The sequence below is a fragment of the Pinus tabuliformis genome, chromosome 3_1, assembly GCF_031772625.1.
Source record: "Pinus tabuliformis cultivar Carrire ecotype Pingquan chromosome 3_1, CPIR1, whole genome shotgun sequence".
NCBI lineage: Eukaryota > Viridiplantae > Streptophyta > Pinopsida > Pinales > Pinaceae > Pinus > Pinus tabuliformis.
This window is the reverse complement of record NC_142301.1, coordinates 873,016,954-873,041,591: the sequence shown is the minus strand read 5'-3', so window position 1 is coordinate 873,041,591 and position 24,638 is coordinate 873,016,954. Positions and strand designations below refer to the sequence as shown.

The window sequence follows — 24,638 nt, the reverse complement described above, 5'->3', positions numbered from 1 at the left end:
TTATCTACATAGATGATTTACTTGTCTGTTCCAAGAATATTCAAGAACATCAGAAACATCTCCAAATATTTTGTGATGATTATGTTAAACATGGATTAGCTTTGTCAAAATCCAAGATTGAAATTGGAGTAATAGATGTAAGTTTCTTAGGATTGAAGATTGCTAATGGCAGTATCACACTACAAAATCATGTTCTTCTAAACCTGTAGAATTTTCCAAAGAAAATCCTAGACAAGACCCAGCTACAATGATTCCTAGGCAGTCTGAATTACATCAGACGTTTCTACAAAGGACAAGCCCAAGATCTAGTTTTCCTGCAGCAAAGATTGAAGAAGTCACCAATCCCATGGAATCAAGCCATGACCCAGGTGGTGAAATCCATCAAGGAGAAAGTCCAGAACCTTCCTGCTCTCAAGCTCCTGATAGATGAAGGATTTTATGGTCTTGAAACATATGCATCAAATTTTGCATGGGCAAGAATTCTTATTGAATGCATAAATGGCACTGAAGAGATTTGCGTCTACACCTCAAGAACCTTTCATGGAGCTAAACTCAATCATCCTTCAAGCCATAAAGAAGTAGTCATAGTCGAGAAAAGTATATCTTATTTCAGGCTTTATTTAAAACCTGTTAAATTCTTGGTCTAAAATGATCTCAAAATCATGTCGGGCATGATAAAATAAAATCGTGAACTTGCCGATAATAACTTCTGCATCATGCGATGGGAAATCTAGTTACACGGCTATGAGTTTGGTATTGAACATAAGCCCAGATACCTCAACTATGTGGCAGGACTTCTCACATGTGAAGTAGTGGACCCTCAACTTAAAGAAGAAGAAATAGTGGGCCCGTAATAATGTGTCTAATTCGGTCCCCATATGTTGAAAGAATTTAAGGGATGAAATAATGCAAGTTGTCCACTAGCACCCAAATATTTACTTTTAACCGACACTCACTAGTCATGTAATAACCGGCCACTGGATATGAATACCATAAATGAGTGGTTGTGTCCCTCATAAAATTCAATCTAAGTTGTTCTAGTACCTGAGCAATTAGTCAGAATTCTCGTCTCCTCTTCTTCATAAGAGTGATGTTAAATTGCACCTACAGTGTCATGCTTAGTGTGATTAAAGTATCAATCACTCACAAAGACTAGAGTTTGTATGTGTTATCCGCTGTTGGAATACAAAGACCAGAGATTGGTGCAAATGAAAAGATCCATCATTAAGATTGGATCTTTTCATTTGCACCAAAAATTGGTCCTTTAATCACACTGAGCATGACACTGCAGGCACAATCTAACATCACTTCTATGAAGAAGAGGAGAAGCGAATTTCGACTAATTGCTTAGGTACTAGAACAACTCAGATTGAATTTTATGAGGGATGTAGCCACTCATTTATAGTATTCATATCTAGTGTCTGGTTATTACATAACTGGTGAGTGTCGGTTAAAACTAAAGATTTGGGTGCAAGTGGACAACTTGCATTATCTCATCCCTTAAAGTCTTTCGACATATGGGGACCAAATCAGACACATTATTACGGGCCCACTGTTGCTTCTTCTTTAAGTTGAGGGTCCACTGCTTAACATGTGAGAAGGTCTTCCACACAGTTGACATATCCAGGCTTATGTTTGATACCAAAGTCATAATCGTCTAACCAGACTGCCCATCGAATGATGCAGAGGTTATTATCTGCAAGTTCTTAGTTTTCTTTTATCATGTCTGACATGATTTTGAGATCGTTTCAGACCAAGAATTTAACACGTTTTAAATAAAGTCTGAATGAGATATACTTTTCTTGACTGCAAGTACTTCTTTATGGCTTTTTTGAAATTCACTAGGAGCATTCTTTAAAACTAAATGCATTACCTTACATTGATACTTTCCATGTTGGACAAAAAAGGTTGTTTTATAATGATCTATAGTAGCTATTCCAATTTGGTAGAAACCTGATTAAGATCAAATTTGCTGAAGATGTTACATCCTTTAAGTTTTTGGAGAAGCGTTGCTTGATTTGGAAGAGGTTATGCCATATTTTTTAGCACTACATTTAAGGGCTTGTTTTTTATCACCATGTAAGGTTTGTCTCTTTTGATCTCTAAATTCTTGTTGACGTAGAATGCTCAACATGCACATGGGCTCTTGGCCAGTTTGATTAGGCCCTTGTCTAATAGATCTATAATCTCTTTCTGGCAGTAATCCAACTCGGTTGGACTCATCAGAGGAGTTGACGCTTTCTGTGGTCTGATCTACATATCATATGCATATGTTAGATCGATCACATACCTTTCTCATGTCCATAAAGCACTGGGGATATCCGAAGTACACTGCTGGATAATATTTTTAGAAATTTCTTTCAAATAACCTTGACGATGAACTGTGGGGAAAGAAATGATTCTTTCTTTTTCCTGGACTTCTATAGCCTTTGGCTGTTCTAGTTTTTGCTTTTGAGGGATGGAGAATGTACAAGAAGTTTTGAGAGGAATCTGTACAGACTTACCAAAAATAGTCATGGAAAATATGAGTTGGTGGTAGTCAATAGAAATGGGAGACCAAAGGGTAAAGAATTCAGAACCTAAAATAATGTTGGTCAAGATGTCATCAAGTTTGAGGAATGTACATTAGACTGGATGGTCTTGGATGCACATAGGGAAATTAATTACCTAACGTGGAAGAGGAAACATTGAACCAGTAATGCTGGCATCGCCCTCCATTGATTTCTCCCAGTAGAAAGGGGGAATAGAAAGATGGCGAGCTAAATTAAGCTAAGCGCCCAAATCAAGTAAACAATCTAAGGAATATGGTTTACAATCAGGGGGAAAAAAGGTAAGAGGAATATACAATTTAGGTTGACTGGCAAGAGAAAGAGACTTACCAAGATAAAGTGCAGACAAATCAGGTGAATCAGGCCGTTGGGCATAATCTGGTGCAAGCGAGACAGGGGAAGATTGTTTCAGATTATCTAGAGCCTTAGTTGCTAAATGGTTGAAATTTCTAGAGCCTTAGTTTCTAAATGGTCGAAATAATAATCAAAGGATTCAACAACTTCTTTCTCGAGCTACTGCAATTGTGCATTGAGCACCTGGGTTTCTGCAGCAAAGGATTTGATCTATGCTTGCTTGTCATGGATCTGCATATGCATGGATGTACAGGAGGCACACTTGACAAGTTGTCACTCTAGATGCTTAGTTGGATGGTCAGTGTATAACTTAGCCGGATGCTAGTAGGAGGGAACAGAATAAGCTATCTCCTTCTCCTTTTGTTTGGTCCTCATCTGGTTGGATGACTGAAATTCTGGATGGTTTAAAGTGGTCAATGCAGCCTCGATTCTTTTGATCTCATCATGAATGTTCATGTGTATATTTATGTGCCATGTCAGTGTTTTCTAAAGCTTTGCCTTATGTCTACAAGACTCTTTTTAGGCATAGAAAACATACAAAAGTGGTAGGACTACAAACTATCTTGATCGTCAGAACTACAATGGAAACCAGGAACGCGGTTTCCATCTTCTTCTTCTACCTTAGAAACATCTTTTGGATAATAAATTTCTCCAGTAGTGTCTTCATCATAATCACAGTAGAACATATCCCACATAGTATGTTATGAGGTATCTGTGAATAGAGCTTCTAGCTTTTGCTTCCGTTCTTTTTGTGTACATTCATTTGTCCAATGACCTTCATTATTGCAAATAAAAAATCAGACCGATTTAGGTAGAGTCTTTCGGTATTGAAGGAATGGTAGTTTTCTCTGGAAAGGCTTCTTTCCAAGCTGATATGGCTTCTTCTAAGCTTCTGGATGAAACTTAATCTCTAAGGACCAATGTTTCTTTTGCGGATCTTTGGATTTACAAGAGAATTTGGGGTTGCAATTAAAGGGTCCCTTACCCTAGTTGGGAATCTGGCCAACTATTGTGCAAATATTATTTGAAAAGATCTTGTTGTACTCCTTGAATTCAGTCATAACACGTTTAGCTAAACAGTGTTCTTCAATGATTTTCTTGATATGGCCATGGACCATTGCTAAGGTCCTGCCTCACAGAGAAGTATGTTTGTCTTCAAAATATTTTTTGATAGTGGTGGGAAGAATTCCAGTCATACTCTGGATATAGCTCTTGAGGTATGTTGTATTAGCATAGGAATTGGATCAGATGAGCCAATCTTACATTTGAAAAAAACAATCTTCCATAAGACCAAGATTGCCTAACTTGTTAGACATAAACAATTTACTGTAATGGTTTGGATCTTCATCAATTGTAAGGCTGACAAACTGTGCACGTATAGCAATGAGAAACTAAACAACAAGATCGTTATGGCCAACAATGGCTTCTTGGGCTTCTGTGGAGGCGTAATGCCACCATGTATGTGTTAAGCCAACAGATCCATTGAAAATGAGTTGTGCAATGCTATAGAGAGAAAGGGTAGGATCATCAATCTATTTTTTCGTTGCCCAGTGATTGAGGAGACTCATTGCATTCTCCATTTTGATCTTAGGCTAGCAATTTGGAAAAAACATGTGTTCTTGCGACATAGCTTGGATGGATGCACTCATAGCTAAAACTCAAGTTGTTGTTACTGATATGGGATGGGATGTTTCACCAACTTAGATAATCCGCAAAGGGATACTTGGTTCTTACTTTACATAAACAAGGAACTAATTTATTTGGTCCTTTGAAATGGCAGGACCCTTTTCTTGCACCTGTTGCAAGAAGAATGTTGTGACCGAAGTAGCTACCTCGATCTCTTCTTCTTCGACTGTTTGAATCCCAAAATTCCATGTAGGTAGCTTATGACTAGCTACACTAAAGCTGAAAGTGTGCCTAAGCTTGTTCTTGGGATTATCTGTAAACATAGCCGAATTTGATGGTTTGTCCAAAATAGAATAGTCAGGGATCTGAACCTTAGATCCTAACTTCTTGATGATTGGGGTAGTTATGGACAAAACCTGAGATATAGCTACTAGCCTTTGGTCTAGCTTTGTATTGGATGCAGTAAGAATTGATATGTAAGATATCTTGTGATCTAGCAATTCTAATCTTGCTAAAATCTTCTCATAGAATTCCTTTTCTTCAGAGACTACTTGTTTAACCTTAAGGATGTCATTGTGCAAATCATCAATGTTCTTCGACTCAAGGTTGAGTTGGAGATTTGCATAGATAATCTGTACAATGTTAGTACTAGACGTAGTGGCTGGTGGTACTATGGAGTAAGGGATGAATTCCCTTTTCTTTTGACCATCATCATGAAACTATCAGAAAGATATATAAGGAAGGTTCCTTCCTGGAGTGTAGGATTCTTCTCTCGTGCTAAATTTCATATTTTTAGTTGTTTCTTCTCAGGGTAGCAGAGTGAGCATGAGAATGTGAGGTCTTTCTATCTTAGTGGTAGTACTAAGATTTTGTATCAGTTGATTGTAGGCTAGACACTGCTGGTACTGACCTTGATGTTTTGTAATAAGCTCTGTTGAAGAGATTGCAGGATGGTTTTGGACCATCTCTGAAACCTTCTCTCGAAAGGTTGTTTTAACTTGGGTTGGTAACCAAAAGGATTGGGTAGCAACATTAAATGGAATTGGGTGTGCTTTGGGAATCTTCTGGTTGTTTTTGAATAAGGCTAATTGGTGGTATTGTTCATTTTTAGCTTCCCAAAGTCCAGGATATTGGATTCTAATCCATTCAAATATAATAGGAGATGTATACTTACTGGAACTAGATTCCACCTCACTTATAAGTTGCGAAGTATGACTGATATGGGGTTGTAGTGGGGGCATGTTGTCATTGCCAAAGTGAACAACAATCAAAGTTTTGAGCTAAATTATTTTAGATAGGCGTTTCATGTCAAAACTGTTGGGCACCAAATTGGCCTATCTTTCCCCTGCGTTTCCGCTCCTCTTTTCACCCTTTTTGCATTCATTCGCATATATTTACTGTGTAACATTATGAGGTAATTCCCCTTTATCATCTCTTGGCATATTTAATTAATGAAGTATAGCCATGAAGGTTTCTACCTATACAAATCACTAAAATTTGTGATGACCACAGATTATGGACTATAGGTGTTGACCACGCAGCATATCGCAGCAGTTCCGCGATTCACAGCAGCTAATCAACCACGAAAAAACATCATAACTGATTGCAGCTACTCTTAACCTATTTTTGACCAATACTGTTCTTGGTTCTCTCAGCTCTAGTGCTGTGATACAACTGATGTATATCTTTGGGCATACAGTTTCCAGGTTTCGGGGAGAATTATTCTCCTTTTTATTGTATAAAAGACGGGTCATTCCTATATCAAGGGGATGATGGATGATATTGTAACAGCAGTGTTGAGATTAATAAGATATAACCCTTTTTGCTGATCTATCATTCGTCGTGAGTAATGCAGCCCTGATCAGAGAGCTGGGCCCGCTCTTCTGATCAGGTGCTGCATGTTTCCTTGTGTTGTGTATATTTTCTATTTGTTGTGTTTATTTCTTATTGCTGCTACAGATCTCTTAGATAACTGTGAATACCTTTTTACATTCTACAGTTGAGTTTTACTTCTATCTCAGCAATGTTTTGATTGTCAATCATGAACCCTTGGTTGAGGGCAGATCGTAACCTTGCCCCTGCATATACCTTGCGTGTTGCCTTGAAAAGAATACACACCTAGATTGATACATTAATGTAGGAAAAGGAGTGGATAATTTATTCATACACTGACACCAACATTTTGGCGCTATTGCCGAGGAGGCTAACGAGGTGCAAGACACGATCTGTGTTAAGTAGAGGGTCAATCTCTCATCCTGGGGAGAGAACAAGCTTTCTCACTCTGCTCCAGGTCATGAGTGCAGGTATTTACTTATTTTGAATTTTTATTGTTTTTTTATTTAGTAGGGCCAATCTCTTGCCCTGGGGAGGGAGGAGCCTTTAACACCCTGCTTTAGGCTTTAAGCCTAGATTTTTCTAGCATTTTTTTTTTGCTTTCGAGAAACCCAATCTCTTGCCCTGAGGAGGCAAGGGTCCTATGAAACCCTACTTCATGTCTTGAAGTATTAAGGTTTTATCATGTGTGTGTTATTTCTTAATTAAGGTCTTGTTCCTGGGGAGGGAGGAGTCCTTTGACGCCCTGCTCTAGGTCCTAAACCCAAGGTTCCTGTATTCTTTTCTTTTCTTTTTTGTTGTGAACAACCCTCTCTTCAAAGCAACCTCTCATCCTGGGAAGGGAATGGTCTTTTGACACCCTACTCCAGGATTTGAGCATAGTGGTTTGCTTTCTATTGCCACACCAACTTATATGAATAGAGAGCCAAATAAAAGGGGTAGAGGGAGAGCCCCAAAGAAAGGAAGACAGGATTTGGGAAGGAACACCTACATCTAGCAAATCATTGCAAAAGCTGAGCCACAGGCATCTTCCTGTGTATCTGTGAGGCCAGGTGCACAAACAAAATCAGAGGGACAATCTGTAGATCAACCAGTGCTGTTCATAGTACCCTTGCCGTTCAATATAGTATACCCTTCTAGTAGTCAGAGAGACAAGCAACAGTACGCCTGCTAAAATAATCCTGTTGCTTGCAACCAAAGAAGAAGGAGTTACAAGTAAAGCATCCGGAGGAACTGTCCATCCCAGTAGGGAAGAAGAAATTGTAGAGAGAAGATTCGAAGGGTCCAGCCATGATGATAGGGGGGAAGAGATTGTAGAATTTTTTTTATCACCAAAGGATAGAGGAAGCGCTATTAAGACAAATCGAACCCCTATGATGAAAATCCTTCTTGTGGAGTTAGCTAAAATCCCTAGTGAGTATTGGAGGATATTCATGGCACCTACAGCCTCTACTATTGACTTCCCAATTGGGGATTTGGGGACTGGTGCACCAACAAAGCCCATCCCTTTAAAAGCTTTACCCAGTTTCCATGGGCTTACTTCAGAGGACCCTGACATGTTTTTATTTGAATTTGACATTGTGTGCCAAGGGTATGATTACATAACGAATGCTCAGAAATTAAAAATTTTCCCTACTACACTAAAAGGGACAACCCTGCAGTGGTTTATGGGTCTTGGGGGAAGGTCTATCACCACGTGGAAATCAATGAGAACTATTTTCTTGGAGAAATATGATCTGTGCAGCCCGTAGGCGCTCAACCCTCACCAGTTATCATTGAGCATATTGACAATGAGGAGAAGGAACGAGAAATGGTTGGAGAGGAACCAAACCGAGCTAACAAAAATCATACACCTCCTCAACCATTAGCTATAGAGAAACCCCAAGCTAAACTGCCTTATCCATAAAGGTTGGCTGTGAGTAAACCAACCCCTCAAACTGAGTTTGACTTGTTAGGGGAGCTACAGAATTTATTTTTCAAGATTCCCTTGTTGCAAGCCATGAAAGATGTACTTATATACGCGAAAACTCTTAGGGAATATTGTGCTAAGAAGCCTAAAAAGAAATCGAGAGATCTGGTCACCATTCATGTAATGGGGAAACTATCAGATTTCATGATGGGAAGGTCCATGTCTTTAAAGTATGGGGATCCCAGGAACCCAATTTTGACCATGCACATTAATGGGGTAGAAATTCCAAATGTACTGGTAGATTTTGGCACTACCATAAATGTCATCACTACTGAAACCATGCATGCATTAGGACTTCATAATTTGAAACATACACCTATGGTGTTAGAATTGGCAGATTGATCTACAGTTAAACTAGTAGGGAAATTATAAGATATCACAATTTCAGTGGATTCATGGCACTACCCTGTGGACTTCCTAGTACTCCAAATGCAATCTCCAGCTGGAGGCCATCCATTAATCCTGGGAAGACCGTGGTTGTAAAACGCAGATGCTTATATTGGGTGTTGGTATGGGCATATGATCATCTAAAATGGGAAAAACACTAAGAATCTAGTGTTATATCCACCATCAGAACCTAAACCATCAGCAAAACCAGTAGGCCATAAGAAATTTGTACATAAGAAAGAGTCTGAATCAAAAAACAAGGAGATAAGACCAGTTTCACTATTAGGCAGGACCTCCAGTTGAAAGATGAGACAGAAGATGATGCAATTACTACCTTTATCAGTGACCCTTGTTCTGTTTCAGATTTGAATCAATAAATCCTGGAGTCTGTCTTGAGCTATGAGACTCAGGAAATTATTGAGGTAGTAGATGGATTCGAGAAGCTATCTATAGCCACTCCCCATGACAGTGTTTCCATGGAAATAGAACCAGGAAAAACCTTGAATATCAATCCAAAACTGTCAGATACCCAAAAAAAACAACTTCTGCATGTTCTTCGGAAACACAAGGAAGCCTTCACTTGGGACTACTCAGATATGAAGGGAATTCCTTCTAATTTGTGCACTCATCACATATACATTAAGGAGGACGTTCGTCCTGTAAGGCAACCCCAGAGAAGAATGAACCCGGCCCCAAAAAACATTATTAAGGAAGAACTCCAAAAGCTATTGGATGTGGGATTTATCTACCCCATTTTAGATAGCCAATGGGTTTCCTCATTGGTAATGGTTCTTAAGAAAAACGATAAATGGCGAATATGTATGGACTATAGAGAATTAAACAAGGAAGACCATTTTCCATTACCATTCATTGACCAAGTCTTGGGTACATTAGCAGGGAAGAAGTTTTTTTTCCTTCCTGGACGGGTTTAGTGGGTACAAACAGATCCAGATATCTCCTGAAGATCAGGATAAGACCACATTTACATGCCCTTGGGGAACATTTGCATACAAATTCCTCCCATTTGGTCTCTGTAATGGACCCACAACATTTCAAAGGGCAATTTTGGGGATTTTCTCTGATCTGATGGATGATAGCATTGAAATATACTTGGATGATTTCACAGCATATGGAGATTCATTTGAAGAAGCATTGGGAAAGCTAGAAAAAGTTCTTGAAAGATGAAAGCAGGTGCATATCTCCTGAAGTATGGAAAAATGTCGTATGATGATGAATGAAGGAATAGTCCTGGGACACTTTCTTTCAGCTACAGGAATCCAGATGGATCCAGACAAGATAAAGGTAATACAACACTTTCCAATACCCAGAACACCCACTCAGGTATGTAGCTTTATCATTGTGCTGGTTATTACAGGCGCTTTATAGAACATTTTGCTAAAACAACACATCTGCTTTTTCAATTACTGACAAAAGATGCAAACTTTGTGTGGATAGATGACTATGATGCAACCTTTGTGAAGATCAAGAAATTGGTCTGTAGTGCTCCAATCCTTAGAGGGCCAGACTAGGCATTACCATTCCATATTCATGCTGATGCTCCCAAACAACAATTGGGGCAGTTTTAGGACAACAGGTGGATAAGGTACCATATGCAGTTCACTATGTTAACAAGAACTTAGCCTCTGCCAAGTTAAACTACACAGTGATTGAAAAAGAATTCCTCGTTGTCATCTACGCCATCAACAAGTTTTGGCACTATATCACTGGTTACCCCACCTTTGGATCATGCAGCCATCAGGTATCTAATGAATAAACCCATTACTCCTAGTCATATTACAAGATGGCTTTTGTTACTTCAAGAATTTGATATTACCATAGTAGATAAACCAGGAAAGGAAAACATGATTTCAAATTTTCTATCTAGATTATAAAACAATATCGAAGGTACACCTATCAAAGATAGCTTTCCGGATGAATATCTTTTTGCAATTTCCGCCAACACTCTGTGGTATGCAGATATTGCTAACTATCTTGCTACAGGAAAAGTACCTCATCATTTGTCATACAAGGACCAATGGAAAATTATTCATCATAGTACCTAATATTCATGGATGGCAGGATACCTCTTTCATACGGGGATGGATCAACAAATTCGGCGTTGTGTATCAGAGGATGATATCTATGAGATATTGAAGGCCACCCATAGTGGGCCGTGTGGAGTAAATTTTGCAGATAAAAGAATAGGCCACAAGGTGCTGCAAATGGGATACTACTGGCCTTCTATCTTTTGAGATGCTAGAGATTATGTCCAAAGATGTGACAGCTATCAATGTATGGGACAACCTGGGAAATCAGATGAAATGCCATTACAACCCCAGATAGTCCTGGAACCTTTTGATAAATGGGCCATCAATTTTGTTGGACCCATCAACCCACCCTCCTATCACAAGGTTCACATTCTGGTCTATACTGATTATGTGACTAAGTGGGTGGAAGCCAGAGCGGTTGCGAAGGCAACAAAACAGGTGGTGGCAGATTTCCTTTTTGAAGAGATTTTTGCCCGATATGGTACCCCGAGAGAAATAGTTTCGTATGGAGGAGCACAGCTCACATCCCACATGATAGAGAAGCTTATGCAGAAATATGGGATCAAACACAGAGTGAAAACTCCTTACCATTCCCAAGCAAATGGATAGGTAGAAATTACAAACAAGGTGTTGGAGAATATCTTAACAAACACTGTAGCAAGTCATCACCGGGATTGGTCACAGAAACTCCCAGAAGCTCTTTGGGCGTATAGGACAACATGGCGAAATACAACTGGGTTTTCCCCATTTGAGCTAGTCTACGAGAAATCTCCCTTGTTTATGGTTGAATTCAAGATCAATATGTTCATAACAGCTTTGGAAGTAGGATTGGACTTATCGGAGGCCCAGAAACACTAGCTAGAACAACTCAATGAGCTAAACAAGATTGGTTTAGAAGCTATCCAGAGAACTATTGCTATCCAATAGCAGAGAATGAAATGGCACGATAAATTTATCAAGAATAAGGTGTTTCATACAGGGGACTAGGCATTGTTATATGACTCCCGGTTCAAATATTTTAAAGGAAATCTTTGCACTCATTGGATGGGACCTTATGAAGTGGATGCTGTATTCACCAATGGCACTATCAGATTGGTTGCAGTAGATGAAAATCATACTTCCTTCCTGGTGAACGGACACCATCTGAAGTTATACCATTGTCCAACGTCTAAAGATGCCTTCATAAAACATCTTTCTGATACATCTAGTTTGATGGTTGTTGTTACAGAGAATTGTTATATAACAAAATGACCTCCTCATCAACTCAGAGGTGAAAGACATGATGACTAAAGAAAAGTCCACAATTGCAGGCCTTGATTCCACACTAATGCTGGTTGCACACTAAAAACCTGCTTTATAAAGCCTGTTACCAAGCCTAAGGGAGCGTTAGTGACCCCACTAACTCATGTTACTAGTGAAGGGGCAGCGTTAGTGAAACTAAGGGAAGTTTAATGGGTCAAGCCAATGAATTGACTCACAAATATCTAGATATTTATCCCTAAATTTTCTCAAGAAAAGCAAGGAAACATCCAAAATCAAGATATTTGGAGGATTTGTAATCTAAGAAAAGAAGGAAAATGGGAAAGAGCTGAAAAGTGGAGCAAGTTCATTTCTTTTGCCCTAGTGAACTCTAGGAGGAGCTTGGTAACCTAACTCGATTGATATATAAGCAAGGTGAGGGTTATTGTGAAAAAGGTCAGAGCATTTGAAAGGATAGCCCACTAAGCTGTTGTGAATTGTCATACACTTGAAGAAGTGAGCTGAAAGAGAGAGAGAGAAGAAGAAGGGGTAAGGGAAGACTCATACAACGGATGGTTGTAATCACTCTTCCATTATAAATACAGAACTGCAGTTGTGTTCCCTACTCCATAGTGTCAGTAACATAGTTCATTGAGTTGTTCATTTCGATACTTGTTTAGATGAGTGGTTTAGTTGTATGCAAATAGATGTTCATTGTGCATTCTTATATTACTTTTCAATATTGTATGCTATGATTGTGTTTACCTTTCCTTTGTGCAGTAATTTATTTGGAGCCGGCTTTGAAGGATTTCTTCTTGGCTGCATAGCGATCTCCAAACAAATCTAGAAGGAGACTTGAGGTAATCCTCTTTCCATACTTTGTTAACTTATATTTGATAGATGAACATGTGTATAACTTGGTAGCTTCTGCAGATAATCTTACAATCTGTCGAAGGTCCTGAGAAGGCCTTTGAGGGTAGTTTTCATTCTCCATACACCATGCATTTTACCCCATAGCAGAATTGGCAACTCCGCTGGGGACTATACATCTAGTTCCCAGTTTACCCAGACTCTTCTCTGTTCTCTCTTCCTTCTAAGAGCTCCCTATTCTTCAGCAATCCTTTTTCTGATCCACCAAATATCTTGCTACATCCTACTAGTATACATTCATCTCAGAAACTGATCTTGGAAACCCTTGTTGTGCAAGATTTCCCACACTAACGCAGGTTACCAGGCTACACAGAGCTTTATAAAGCACTGTGCCTGTGTACAGGGAGCGTTAGTGACCCTACTAACTCTCTGTAACCACTGTTACAGAGCATTAGTCTCCCTTTATCTTGATTTCTAGTAGTATCTGTGGACCAAAAGGGATGGAAAAGCTTCTCATGGGCTGAAATAAGATCTGTAACTATATTATGTCAGCAAAATTGGTGTTCTAGAAATTTATTTTTAGGAAAAAAATTTGTTTTTTCTCTCTTAAAAAACATTTTTTTTGAAAGAAAGACTGATATTTTGTATTCATCCTTCTGTTTAAATAGTTGTGAGTTGCTTCATTTTGGTTTTCAGTAGTTGTTAGGAAATATTGGAAAAGAATCTTTTGGTTATGCATGTGTTGAAAGACTATAGATGCACAGACGAAACTATGAATATGTGAAAAATATGAATATGTAGAATAAAGCTTGTTTGCATTAAATTGATTTTTTATTTTTCAAAGCATTGTTTCTGCATGATTTATTGAGTCAAGAGTCTCACCATATTTCATACGCCAACACCCCTACCGAAGACAAATAATCAAGTACACATAAAATTTACATTGAAATCAATCAGTTGCTCTTTTGAGAAAACCAACATTAGCTAGGCTAGGATCTTGGGATAAGCATGTGAGTGAACTACCCAAGGTTGAAAACCAAAACTAGTGTCATTAACGAGTGAAAAATTCCTTCTGCACTCATATTACTGGGACCACTCGACTAACAACGAAGAAAAATACGAGACAACATCGGACTGTAATTGAAGGTAGCCCACCTTCTCTTACAAATCCTTTGGGCATTCTGTGTACTGGGGGTCCCTTCGGGGATTTTGGAATTGAGTCAGGGATTCAAGTATCTTGCCGACACAACATGCTATCTATGACTATGTCCCCCCCCAGTGATGTCTATGATTTGAGGTATCTCTAGTGGCCAAACTTATAGGAACTTACACAAGGTGACTGGGACGGGCTGTCCTGGTACCTAACACAGATGGACCTACTTTGTCTTCAGTTTTTGGGAGGGTGCTTGTCTTTACAAGAGTACTTGGCCCCTTAATCTGAGGTTTGAGTGAAGCTCTAAAGTAATCGTAACTGTACATCTGGCCATCCTTCTCTGTTATTCATTGAGATACTAGGTTTCATCTCCGGTGATTGGTGCTTATCAAACGAGGTATTTTCCCTCTGTTTGTTGATTGATAGACTTAGTTTATTTTTTATATTAGGTACCTGAATGATATCATTTTTGAGACTTTAACGAACATCACAATAAAAATTTATTGATAAAATTAACGATCACCATGGCTACATCTAGCCCTCGTTGTCACTCTAGATGATCGTTAGGACTTCCTCCACTCATTGTGGAGGATCCGCTGAGTTCCACTGAACCAGATTCTCCATCTTCAGGGGATCAGTCTCCTAGATCTTACATGGGATCTGTTTGGACTACTAACAATTCAAGTTTTCCGGAGGATTTCTTTATCAAAGGATTACTTCATTCCTTTAACACTTCGCTCACAAATCTGTCGGAACCTATCTTGGCTCCCTTAGTACCTGTACTTCCTGCTTCGCTAGTTGGAACATTTCCATCTATCTAGTCGATGACTAATGGGTTGTAGAACTTTGTGGACACTTTCGATCCTCCACCACTTCCCCAATCGACAATCTCCACAACACCAGTAATGGCGAATCTCGCTATCCCGTTTGTCTTAGGTACAAGCACTCACACGACACCCTCTATGAGTGAAACCCAGCAGATGCTAGGTTCCACCCCTATGGTGCCACACTACATACCTTCGACAAGTGCAACATATAGTGCTCCTTATAACACTTAATGCGACACTATGGGATCGGTTCCCGTTCACCAACAATATGGTTGGCTGCCAATGTATAGTTCAAACCCCCAGACTCAGACACCTGGGGGGGTTCCCAATATGCACATGCCGATAGGGAATGTAACAGTTCCCCTTCCGTTCTCAGGCATGCATGGTCAATCGCTGATTGACATGAGTGTCCCCTCTATCAATCAAGGCCAAATGGTCAGTTCTGTGTTGAGCGGGAATCCACAAGTGGTTCCCAACTAGTCCATGGGGGCACCTTACTCACATACTCGAATGATTCAAGGGGGAACCACTTATATTGGGGGCAATTTCATACCCCAATATCAAAATCCTCATGGAAATCCACTATACAACACCATACCGCAAAGCAACTTCTACACCACACAACCCATGTACAATATGGGGAACCAAATGATGGGAGGAGCGCAAAGCTCCTCACATCATCTGCCATCACCATGGTCTATGTTGGGGGCACCTAACTCTTTGCCTTTCTTGGCAACGTTGGATATACCCAACTTATACAAGCTGAAAAACGAACCCATCTACCACAACTTACAATGGTCGTTGATTCCGCATAAAATACCAACAGACATTCCAAAGTTTGATGGAAAACAAGGGGAGGATCCGGACACCCACATCACCACCTACCATCTCTGGTGTGTTTCAAACTCTATGGTGGATGATAGTGTCCGATTACATCTCTTAACCCGCACCCTCACTGGTAATGCAACAAAATGGTATATTGAGTTACCACGTGCGTCAGTAAACACCTTTGACACTTTAGTGATGGAATTCCTAAAGCACTTCTAGTTACCAATCCATTATGAGACTTGGATAGAGCTCCTCACTTCATTTCGTCAGGATAATGCCACCCACATCTCCGATCATATTCATGAATAGAGATGTAGGCAGAGGTTAGTAAAAGCTCCTATCCCATACTTTCTCTTAACGGACTGGTTCTGCAAGTCCTTACTCCTGCAAATCGTTAGAGATGTCGCTCTAGGTGGTGCGGTCACAGAAGACCAATCCATGCGTCGTGCCCAGTACTCAGATTTGATATATTCATAATCTGGCACTATTTACGACATAATCCCCAATGCTCCTAGGAACCCCAATGCTTCTGCCACTTAGCACCCCAGAGTGCACGCCGAAGGGATTGTCGATGCAACCTTTAGGGTTGCTATAAAACAACTCAATGGTTCCATTGCCATGTTGGCAGTGGACCCCTCTACCAATATGACTACTCTTCCTACCACTGTGATAAACTCTATGTAGTCTACGCAAAAATCCAGTGGCAAGGACAAGAAGAAAAAGAAAAAGATTGCTCCTTCTGAAGAGCAGTCACTCAAACATCCCAACTCAAAGCAAAAGGTTGCTGCGCCTACTAATGAGGAAAATGATAAAGCCAGCAGATGTCCATGTAAACTCTGTGCTGAAGACCACACGACTTGGCGTTGTCTACGGCTTTAGGAATGCATAGACTACCTTGCTAAAAGGGATTCTGGTAAGGCATCTGCTATCCTTCGAAATCCTTTTCCTACTCAACAGCAGCAAAATCTTATTGCCAACCAACCACAACCCCTACAAGGGGGCAACGATGGTTTGCAACATCCTTCAATTAGTGAAGGATCTTCTACCATTTACACATTTGAAATGGTAGGACTCGCCACAAGAGCCATATATTATGGAGCTCATGTCGGTTCGGTAGTAGAACCATCCTCAGGTCAAAACCCATCGCTGCTCAACAATTTTCATATTGAAAGGCTGGTTGAGGACTTTGTAATTAGACCTCAAAAAGGGGCACTTCGACCCACAACACAAAATACATCTACACGTGCTGCCCAACACTACAACATCATAGAGGATTTGGCGCAAGTACCGTCGGCTATGTCGGCGCTTGAAGTATTGCAAACATGCCCAACATAATGGAAAGCTTTGCTTTCAACTATTGGAGGTATTGACCTAATGGATTCCATGCTTGCTACTTTTTGACATGGACAAGTGTAAACCTCCCCTTTCTCACCAGCTTGCATTCCAGGTGCATATCACTTCGAAAGGTAAAGGTATACACAAAAATTTCATCAACAAAGGTGCTTCTATCTGCGTCATGTTGGCTTCATGTTGGCTCACCCTAGGTTCTCCAACCCTAACCCTGCCTTCGAACTCCTTGAAAGCTTTCGATGACCACACCTTTATCCCAAAAGGGTACCTAGCCAATTTCCCCATCACTTTGTATGGGAAAAGTGTAACGGTGGACATAGAAGTCATGGACAAAAGACTCGACTATAATCTCTTGCTGGGTCACAGTTGGATATATGCCATGATGGTCGTCGTATCTATTGTCTTTCACATCATCCTATTTCCATTGGATGGAAATGTGGTTACAGTAGATCAGTTGTCTTTTTGCACCCCCGATTATTCACCATTACCAAGTGGCTCCATACCCCTAGTAAGAAGTGGAACTGACTCTTATGTCAGTTTAGGTACTGGTCTACTGAAGGCTTCTTCCCTCATGGGTTGTTTTCCTCTTTAGCCAACCAAGGTTTCAGAGAAGGTCAACATGCTTTCATCTATTCCTCATGAACTAAATGATCCATGGATCCTACTAGCTCCTTCAGCCCTTGACACATTCGGAGACCAAATGCCGTTGTCACCAGTTGAATTGGACCACCAAGCCATTCAATCTGCACCTCTAGTCATGTTGGTTATGACCGACGGTACCACAACCCTTCCAATAACTACTCCTCCTTTAGATCCATCCAATCAACTCCTTCCTACGAACGAAGATATTCAAGAAATCATGAGTTTTGGAGAGAAACATTGGGAGGATTGGCACCATTGTGTCCCGATATTTGATTCAGACATGATGCCTTTTCAAAACCTGTCCCCTGGCATACCAGAAATTGTTTCCTCACCTTACAAGATCATTCAAAATTTGGATGTGGAAGGAATCATGGGCAACACTTCCAGAACATTGCCCATATATATTTAGGTCATGACAGGCATCATGGAAAGCATCCAGATGCGAGCAGATTACAGCCCTAAGGAAACTGTGAGCTCCACCTGCCTATATGAGGAATTCCACGATGAATTTGTTTGGTCTCATGAGGAAATTCCTAACTTTAATCCATCGTTTGTCATGCATGAGATCCAATTTTACAACGAAACAAAACAAAATGGGTGGCCAATCCCTTCCCTAGAAGTAGCCGTTGAACCCATGCTCGACACTACGGCCGAAGAAGAATGCTTACAATACCTTAAACAGATGGGTAAAACCCATCGAGAGGCCAACTTGGCACTCGAGGCTCATAAGCACCAGGTACAATCCCTATTTGCAAATGAGCTTAAGTTTCCTCCTTACCAAGAGGGTGACCTTCTGTTGCTCTATCATCCAAAATATGACCTCTTGGAGGCATGCACACTTCAACCCAAAAGGCTAGGTCTCGATGTTGTAACGAAACTCCTCCCCTCAAGGGCATATGAATTGTAGGACCAGGAAGGAGTCCCACTCAAGGAGCCCATATATGGGCTCTATCTGAAAAAGTATTATGCCTAGTAATGCACTGGGCATATGCTTTGTAATTTTATGTATTCATAAGGTTTGCTTCCCTTTTTGGTGTGATTGGATTGTTTTGTTATTTAGTGGAGTACTTGTCTCATGCATTCTTCTCGCAATGCATATGTTGTCATTACCTTTAGCATATTTAAGATACGTTGATGGTGCCAGTCGTCACACACGACACATTGCATCAGCTACTTGGGTCATTTATGCACCCGAGTCAGAACTATTTTGCTCTGAAGGGGTCTTTCTTGGTACCGCCACCAACAATATTGCTGAGTACATGTTCATTCTTTGACTTCTCACGGGAGCGTCATCAAGGGACATCTCTAATCTGGTGGTCAGATTAGACTCCCAGCTAGTCGTTATGCAATTGAATAACCATTATCACATTTGTAATCTAACCTTGTTACATCATTATCTAAGGGTGCGACTCCTAGAATGTCAATTTCAAATAATCACATATGAACATGTTCCTCGAGAATTAAATACAGTTGCTGATTCATTAGCTAACTATGTATTAGATTGGCATTTGTGTCATTCCTTATAGAAGCATGCATGAAAAGTAAAACATTTACTGAGTTAAAAAATTGTTACAAAAAACATTTAAAAAACACATTTACAACACTAAAATACCAAAAATGTCTATATATATATATATATGGATCATCATCTAGTCTTTTACATCAAAATATTCCAAAACTTGGATGTTTTAAGTAAAAAATGGCTATAAAAGCCCAACTACAAATACTCATACCAAAACACCTGCTAAAAAGAGCCTGTTTCTCCAGAAATGCTAAAACCACTCTAGCTACCCTCCAAAGAGGAACCAGAAACCGCTCAGGTACACCAACTGTGTGCCACTACATATGAGTGGGAATCTCCCTCATAGGAAGGGGGGGACACCCATGGTCAAACCCTCCAGGTTCCTCAGAACCTCATGGAGACTGTCAGCATCGCCCCCTCCAACTAGTTGTTGGCCTCCTCGTCGCACATGGTGAGGTTTGCCTGCAAGTCGTAATGGCACCACATTTGTGTTAAGCATAAAAGTTTCATGCCAGTACTTATCTCACCTATAAATATATTACATAAACATTCAAAAGCTAAAAAATACTTAATGTACTGTCAAAATTATTCTCACCTTGAGGACCCCAGTTGGTCTTGGGCGGTAGCATCAAGTCTGGGTCGTCGGTGAAGTCCATGCCTTCATAAGCATAGTCATCAATAATCACAATCTAGCTATGAAGCCACTGGAAGAAGTCTTCATCGAAGAAATGCTAGATCAGTCCTCCTCCTCTGCGAGGATCGAGTGATGACCAGCGACCCTACCTTGGCTCCCTCGGATCAAGGGGACCTAGGCTCATCCATGGGCACATGACAGGTACCCTCTCAATGAAAAATGAGACTATGATAGTACCGTACCCAAAACTGTGTTGGGTACAAATCTTGCATGCTATTAATTCTACCTTCAACTAGCGAAGCACTGATTCACACCAATTGAACATCTGGGGTTGGACACATTCAACCACAAGAAACAGTTGGGCCTTTGTCACAATGTGGGGACTCTTTGACCCCGACAACCACACAATCAACCATAAAACTACCCTCATAGACGGGATCTTATCCTCTCTATGGGAACCTAATTGCTGACTAGTCCAATCTTAGAGATGCAGTAAGTTTGTACCAGCTCCGAGGTAAATCGTGGATCTGGCCTACCACCGGTGAGGTTTGTCTGTGCCCCATGACACAACAAACTGGTCAAAAAATATATGACATCCCGGTCAATAGCCAACACCTAATCTCCAATCCTGAACACTTGCTTGTGTTCATCCTAGTGCTAGATAATCCATCTCAGTAAATCTTGCTGCCCTTTCATCAGCTCCAACTTTGCATGCTTAAGTAAACTGCAGTGGCACAATGCAAGTATGCATGCTGGATCATTTCACATCAGCAATTCCTCATTATCATGAGCCCGTTCTCTCCATAGGTGAGTCATTTCGGCTTGAAACCTACACAAAATAATCCTAAAACCAGTTAAAATGGGGCAAAATCACCTAAGGAATCCATGCATGAGGGTTTTAATTGCGTCCTTTAGCTCTAATTCTACCCTAGTACTACACAGGGAGGATTAATGCCCACCAGTGACTCGTATAGAGTGTTTAACGCTCCCTACTGACCATCTGAAGGGCGTTAGTGCGCAAATAAGGCTTCAGGGCACCTCAGATCTGCAAAATTCCACCCATAAAACTGTCAAAAAAGGTCAAATAATTCATAGAGAAAGGTTTTAGCTTTCACCTGGGACTGACATCACTTCGAATGGTTGCTTGGATCTCCTGCAATGATTTGTGGAAAATCTACTCCTCTTTAGCTCTAGAATGCTCTCACAAAATTCAAAATAGTGAAAATGATGCATGTGAAAGCTCCAAGCATCTCCTTATATAATTTTGGAGATATGATTTTCTGAAAATCATTAAAGAGGAAGTAGTCCATTCTCCATGATTTTTTATCATGCATGAACCCATATGATAGGAATTGCTGCTTTTTTATACTTTTTGCCATTTTTGATGAAAGTACTTTTAGGAATGAAAAGCAGTAAAAGCTGCATGCAATTCTCAATAGAGCACTTTTTGTGATATTTTATTGCTCTTTAAAAAATAGAAACATCTCTGAGTTTTCATTGTTGCGCTCGTTAAATCCATACAACGATGCTCTGAGCAACTCTTTTTTGATCTTTTTCTAGCTCATAAACTAAAAAAGACCAAAAGAGCATTCTTTTTGGTGCTTTTTTCTCACTCTTTAAACTGAAAAAATCTCGAGCTTAGTCTTTCTGCTCGTTAAACTTGATAAAGATGACCCAAGCATTATTTTAGGTACTTTTCTCGCTCTTTAAACCGAAAAATCCTGAGTTTTTGTTACCAAGCTCGTTAAAAATATACGGTAGCAGCAAGAGCACTTCATTTTTTGGGACCATTTCTCGCTTTAAATCGAAAAATCGCCGATTTATTCCCCTCCTTCGAGCTTGTAAAACTATGAAGAAGAGATGAGTCGTTCTTTCCACTCTTTTTCTCACTCACTAAACTAAAAAATATACCTTGAGTTTTCTTCATTTGACTCATTAAAATTTTTGATGAAGGCATTTAGTTTGTCATCATGTGACTCATTAAAAATTCACGATGAAAAACAAGTTTAGTCTATCGCCTCATACTCATAACAAAATGAGGTTGACATCTATTGAAAATAGGTTTCTCTTTATCCAGGTTCAATAGATTAACTTACGGAAAAGTAACTGATCCAGGTATACTATTAACCTTTTGTCGCACTCGGTTAACAACTATGACAAAGGGACCACCATGGAGTTTTTCTTTATGATATTTTCAGACTCTCTTGACTTTTTAAATTACACAGACAAGATATAGAGTCGTTCTTTTTACGATACTTTTCAGACTCTTAAAACATGAAAAAATTGACGAGTTTGCCTGTCTAGACTCATTAAACTAATCAGATAGGGCAAAGAGTTGTTCTTTTTGCGATCCTTTTTAGACTCTTTAAACATTAAAAGATTGATGAGTTTACCTGTCTGGACTCATTAAATTAATCAGATGAGGAAAGTGGACAATACAACTGTATTCCATATTAGAAAGCGCGGTTTGGCAGCAGTCGTTCCCATGAACATGGCACTACCTCAAATAAACCTTCCTTTTGATGGCCTCTCAATATGAACCCTACCATTCTATGAGTTTTAGCCAATATACCCTGATGTAATTGCATCTCTGTATCCTAACACCCTGTAGTGTTCATGAGTCTAGTGTTGTCTGGTTAAAACCGTTGTCATGCCTTCTATTGTTTAAGGGTTACCCATTTGTTTCCTCCATCAACCGATCAAACATATCCTTTCATCATGCCCTTCGTTGTTTAGACCCAAATTCTCAAAATATTCCTAAAAAAAAAAATCATTCTTGTCTTGTTTCATGTCGATTGATGTAGGACACATCATTGCCAAACTTTCAATAGGTTTCTTCCTATCCACTTCAACACTCTATCTAAGAAGATAACCCAGAAACACATTCAATGCCTTGGTACTTGTAGACATTAGTGGAAGGTTACCTTGTGTTTGATCAGGGTTCTCATTATTGGCTCCTGTTTAAGCGATTCTACAAGTGTTCGATGGCAAAGAAATCTTTCACACTTGCCAGTTTGTACTGTGCATCTTGGAGACCATCACCATTATCGCTGGCCTTCCTTGCATCTATTAACGGTCTCCATTATTGACTGGTGAAGAGGAAATCAAGACCTTAGGTAGAGGCTTGCATCATTCAGCCTTGTTTCCTCTCCCAAGCTGTGGATATTGTTTTTTGGAGACAACTGTTTTAGGATGATTCTATTATGACATTGGATCCACGTTGTGCTTATCAGTGGCCAACCTTGTTATATATCTTTGGAGAAAATTACTCTGACATAGCTACTGAGCATGGGAATCCCTGACTCAAAACATGATTTTAGTAGTTATATATATATATATGTGTGTGTGTGTGTGTGTGTGTGTTGTATCAGGTTTTCCTTGCCGCCTGAAGCTTCTCTCTCTCTACAAAATTTTGATAAGAAAAATTACAGTTTTAGTAAAGTATTTTGGCCATTATCTCTACCTCTGATCTCATACTTTAGGGGGCATCTGTCATACAAAAAAATGAGCTCCTCATCAAATCAGAGGTGAAAGACATGATGACTGAAGCAAAGACCACAATTGCAGGCCTTGATTCCACACTAACACCAGTTGCACACTGAAAACCTACTTTATAAAGCTTGTTACCAAGCGTAAGGGAGCATTAGTGATCCTGCTAACTCATGTTACTAGTGAAGGGGTAGCATTAGTGAAACTAAGGGAAGTTCAATGGGTCAAGCCATTGAATTGACTCACAAATATCTAGATATTTATCCCGAAATTTGCTCAAGAAAAGCAAGGAAACATCCAAAATCAAGATATTTGGAGGATGTCTAATCTGAGAAAAGAAGGCAAATGGGAAAGAGCTGAAAAGCGGAGCAAGTTCATTGCTTTTTCCCTAGTGAACTCTAGGAGGAGCTTGGCAACCCTAACTCAATTGCTAAAGCAAGGTGACAGTTATTGTGAAAAAGGTCAAAGAATTTGAAAGGATAGCCCACTAAGCTGTTGTGAACTGTCATACACTTGAAGAAGTGAGCTGAAAGAGAGAGAGAGAGAGAAGAAGAAGAAGGGGCAAGGGAAGACTGATACAATAGATGGTTGTAATCAATCTTCTATTATAAATACAAAACTGCAGTTGTATTCCCTACTCCATAGTGTCAGTAACATAGTTCATTGAGTTGTTCATTTCGATAGTTGTTTAGATGAGTGGTTTAGTTGTATGAAAATAGATGTTCATTGTGCATTCTTATATTAGTTTTCAATAGTGTATGTTGTGATTGTGTTTGCCTTTCCTTTGTGCAGGAATTGATTTGGAGCCGACTTTGAGGGAGTTCTCCACTAGTTGCTTCTACTCCACCAGTGTTGTTACTCCACAGTTGTTGTTACTCCACTGGTTGTTGTTACTCCACCGGTGCTATTACTCCACTGGTTGTTGTTACTTTGTTGGTGCTATTACTCCACTATTGTTGTTACTCCACTAGTTGTTGTTACTCCACTAGTGTTGTTACTCCACTAGTGTTGTTACTCCACTAGTATTGTTACTCTAGTGTTGTTACTCCATCAGTGCTATTACTCCATTGTTGTTGTTACTCCGCGGTGCTGACACTCCACTGTTGTTGTTACTATGTTGTGTTGTTACACCAACGATGTTGTTACTCCTTCAACACTGTTACTCCACTATTGTCGTTACTTTGCCGATTATCTTTGTTGTTACTCCACCATCAAGTGGGTCACCAGGTACGCCTTCATTGACTCTTATAGATTTAATTAAAATATTCCAAAAAGAGACTAGTACGTGCCACGAATGGCCACATCTAAGTTGGGGGGG

General features: G+C 39.9%; 1 protein-coding gene across 1 annotated transcript in view; it reads right to left on the bottom strand.

Annotated features, from left to right (window-relative positions):
• The window catches only part of LOC149190357 (myb-related protein 330-like), a 127,532-nt gene extending 107,679 nt beyond the window's left edge, over nt 1-19,853 (bottom strand). Inside the window, exons 1-2 of the mRNA XM_089410491.1 lie at nt 19,793-19,853; nt 19,570-19,659 (exon numbers count right to left, since the gene is read on the bottom strand). Of these exons, the coding sequence (XP_089266617.1) occupies nt 19,570-19,659; nt 19,793-19,853 (151 nt within the window). The remainder of the gene's footprint in view (nt 1-19,569; nt 19,660-19,792) is intronic.
• Nucleotides 19,854-24,638: the final 4,785 nt, after the last annotated feature.